The sequence below is a fragment of the Empidonax traillii genome, unplaced genomic scaffold (assembly GCF_003031625.1).
Source record: "Empidonax traillii isolate 1590-97213 ecotype Southwest subspecies unplaced genomic scaffold, ASM303162v1 scaffold6113:size6520, whole genome shotgun sequence".
NCBI classification, from domain to species: domain Eukaryota; kingdom Metazoa; phylum Chordata; class Aves; order Passeriformes; family Tyrannidae; genus Empidonax; species Empidonax traillii.
Genome location: NW_020961306.1, coordinates 30 through 3,756, shown reverse-complemented (window position 1 = coordinate 3,756; position 3,727 = coordinate 30). Strand labels below are relative to the sequence as shown.

The following is a 3,727-nucleotide window of genomic DNA, read 5'->3' as shown; positions in this document are numbered from 1 at the left end:
GGTCCCCCCTCTCTGGGGTCCCACCTGGTCCCCGCTGCGGGCGGTGGAGTCGCAGGAGCTGTTGTGGGGTCTGCGCAGGGGCACCCACTGCCCCCCCCGGTCGAAGGTGATCACAGACTGGATGGAATTGTCTGGGATGGGGCACCAGGAATGGCAGGGAATGATGGGGGGGGTCAGCACAGCCCCCCCAGCACCCCCAGAGTGAGTTTGGGTACCCCCATCCCATCCCATCCCATCCCATCCCATCCCATCCCATCCCATCCCATCCCATCCCATCCCATCCCATCCCATCCCATCCCATCCCATCCCACCCTAGGGGTGGGATCCTCCTCCCCTTCATCCCCTTAGATCCCAGTCCCAGGGGTGGATCCCAGATCCCTGTGTGTGTCCCCATCCCAGATCCCAGGGGTGGATCACAGATATCAGAGCTGAATCCCAGTGGCAGCTCCCAGGGGTGGATCCCAGATCCCAGAGTGGATTCCAGAGGCTGATCCCAGGGGCTGATCCCAGGGTGAGTCCCATATCCTAGGGTGGATCCTGGGGCAGATTCCAGAGTGGATCCCAGAGGTGGATCCCATATCCCAGGGGTGAAACCAGGGGCAAATCCCAGGGTGGGTCACATATCCGAGGGTGGATCCCGGGGCAGATTACAGGGTAGATCCCAGAGGTGGATCCCATATCCCAGTGTGGATCCCAGGGGTAGATCCCATATCCCAGGGGTGGGCCCTGGGGCAGATCCCGGGGTGGATCCCTGGGGATGGATCCCAGAGGTGGATCCCATATCCCAGGGCAGATCCCAGGGGTGGATTCCCATATGCCAGGGGTGGACCCAATATCTCAAGGGTGGATCCCATATCCTGGGGTGGATCCCATATCTCAGGACAGATTCCAGGGGCAGATCTCTGGGATGGATCCCAGCTCCCAGGGGCTGATCCCATATCCCAGTGTAGATCCCTGGGGTCAATCCCACATCCCAGAGCCCATCCCGTGTCAGCTCCCAGCGCACCGTCGGACAGGACGCTGGTGATGAAGGTGCCCCTGAGGGAGGTGACGTTGGTGAAGTCGGTCTCCCCGCCCGTGGTCGTGTACAGGTGCCTCTCCAGGGACTTGGAGTAGATGATCCCGCGGTCGTCGGACGTGTAGATGGTCCCGAATCCCGTGTCTGCTCCGGGGGCGGGAGGGAGCCACGGAGTGCCCGGGAATGGGGGGAATTAGAGGGGTCCCACAGGGAACCCCCTGGGAGCTTCCCGTTGGTGTCCCAACATCCCTGCCCACTCCTGATCCTGGATCCCGCTCCCAATCCCAGATCCCAACCCCAGATCCCACTCCCAGCTTCTGCTCCCACACCTGCTCCTGGATCCCACTCCAATCCCAGATCTCGTTCCCCATCCTATCTTCCACTCCCAATCCCAGCTCTCAATCCCACTCCAACTCCAATCTCCCACTCCCAGATCCCAATCCCAGCTCCTGCTCCCAATCCCAGATCTCGTTCCCACTCCCAGTTCCAGCTTCCAGTCCCAGATCCCACTCCCAATCCCAGCTCCTGCTCTCAGATCCCACTCTCAATCCTAGCTCCCACTCCCAATCCCAGCTCCTGCTCCCACTCCTGCCCCCGGATCCCACTCCCAATCCTGGTTCCCAGTCCCAATTTCAGATCCCACTCCTGGATCCTGCTCTCAGCTCCCAATCCCAGCTCCCACTCTCAATCCAGCTCTCAATCCCAATCCCATCTCCCACTCCAAATCCCAGATCCCACTCCCAGCTCCAGCTCCCAATCCCAGCTCCTACTCCCACTTGTGCCCCCAGATCCTGCTCCCACTCCTGGACCCCACTCCCATCTCCTGCTTCCAATCCTGCTCTTGGATCCCACTCCCAATCCCAGCTCCCAATCCCAGCTCCCAATCCCAGCTCCCACTCCCAATCCCAGCTCTCAATCCCATTTCCACTCCCATCCCCCAATTCCAGCCCCCACTCCCAATCCTGGCTCCCACTCCCAATCCCAGCTCTCAAGCCCACTCCCGCTCTCATCTCCCAGTTCCAGCTCCCACTCCGAATCCCAGATCCCACTCCAATCCCAGCTCCTGCTCCCACTCTCCCTCCCGTCACCTCCGGGCTCATCCACGTGCATGAACACGAGGTCGTCGTTGGCGGCCAGGATGGAGTAGAACTGCTCGTGTCCCACCGAGGGCAGCTGGGCCATGTTCCACGAGTCCCCCCCGTCCAGCGACACATGGATGCGCCGCTTGAAGCCCTGCGGGAGCGGCACAGCCGGGATAACCCCGGGATGGGATCGGGAAAACCCGGGCACGGCACCGGGATAACCCCGGGATGGGAACGGGATGGCACCGGCATGGCACCGAGATAACCCCAGGATGGGATCGGGATAATCACAGGATGGCACCGGGATGGGTTCGGGAAAACCCGGGCACAGCACCAGGATAACCCTAGGATGGCACCGGGATAGCCCCAGAATAGGATCGGGATAACCACAGGATGGCACCAGGAAAACCCTGGGATGGCACCGGGTTAATCCCAGGGGTGACACTGGGATAGCCCCCGGGACGGCACCGGGAAAACCCCTGGGATAATCCCCGGGATAACCCCTGGGATGGCACCGGGAAAGCCCGGGATGGGATCGGGATAACCCCGGGATGGCACCGGGATAATGCCCGGATGGCACCAGGAAAACCTGGGATGGCAGCGGGATAACCCCAGGATGGCACTGGGATAACCCCGGGATGGCACTGGGATAACCCCGGGATGGCACTGGGATAACCTTGGGATGGCACTGGGATAACCTTGGGATGGGGAGAGCCCGGAAAAGACGGGGAAAGGGTGGGATCGGCACCTGCTCCGTCATCACGGAGGCGAAGAGGAAGCGGCCGCCCATCCCGAAGGAATAGATCCGGGAGCCGATCACCTGGAAGCTCCTGCCCAGGTCCGGGGTTTTCTTCAGCTCCAGGAATCCCAGATCAGCTTCTTAAGGCAGTGGGATGAGGGGGGGGTCAGGGAGTTTGGGATCCTCCCAGAAAACCTCCTGTCCCCACCCCCAAATCCCTGGACTCACTGCAGGAATCGTTCAGGAAGGTGGTGAAGAAGATGGTGTCGTTGTCACCCCTGGGAGAACAGGGAATGTGGGAATTCAGCCCCGGGAAAAGGGGAATTCAGCCCCGGGAAAAGGGGAATTCAGCCCCAGAAAAAGGGGAATTCAGCCCCGGGAAAAGGGGAATTCAGGCCGGGGAGGGGTTGTTTTGGGGAGGGGATTCCCGAAATCCCTCGGGCAGGGACTCACCACTTGGCCAAGCAGACGGATTTGTGGATCTCCCGCCAGTGCTCCCCGAAATCCGTGGAGATCCAGAGCCCCTTCTGGGACAGGGGGGAGCGGGATGAGTCCCCCCAGCACCCTTAGCCCCCGGCCCCACCAGTGTCCCCAAACACCCCAAAAGTGTCCCCTCGCCCCCCACAGGGATCCCAGCCACCCCACAGGTGTCCCCAAGTTGCCCCCCGAGTCTCCCCAGTTGCCCCCAAATGTCCCCAGTTACTCCACCACTGTCCCCAGTGCCCCCAGTGCCCTAGTACCCCCCAGTGTCCCCAGTTCCCCCCTCAGTGTCCCCAGTTGCCCCCCAAATGTCCCCAGCTGCTCCCCCAGTCCCCTCAGTGCCCCACTGTCCCCAGTGTCCCAGTTGCCCCCCCAGTGCTCCCAGTTCCCCCCCCAGTTGCCCCCAGT

General features: G+C 62.0%; 1 protein-coding gene across 1 annotated transcript in view; it reads right to left on the bottom strand.

Annotated features, from left to right (window-relative positions):
• Positions 1-3,404, bottom strand: part of SORT1 (sortilin 1) — a gene marked incomplete at both ends in the record, with an annotated part of 6,065 nt that extends 2,661 nt beyond the window's left edge. The window contains 6 exons of the mRNA XM_027911117.1: positions 25-131; positions 1,007-1,162; positions 2,107-2,251; positions 2,849-2,979; positions 3,068-3,117; positions 3,293-3,404. Coding sequence (XP_027766918.1) covers positions 25-131; positions 1,007-1,162; positions 2,107-2,251; positions 2,849-2,979; positions 3,068-3,117; positions 3,293-3,404 — 701 coding nt within the window. The remainder of the gene's footprint in view (positions 1-24; positions 132-1,006; positions 1,163-2,106; positions 2,252-2,848; positions 2,980-3,067; positions 3,118-3,292) is intronic.
• Between the last annotated feature and the right edge of the window lie 323 nt (positions 3,405-3,727).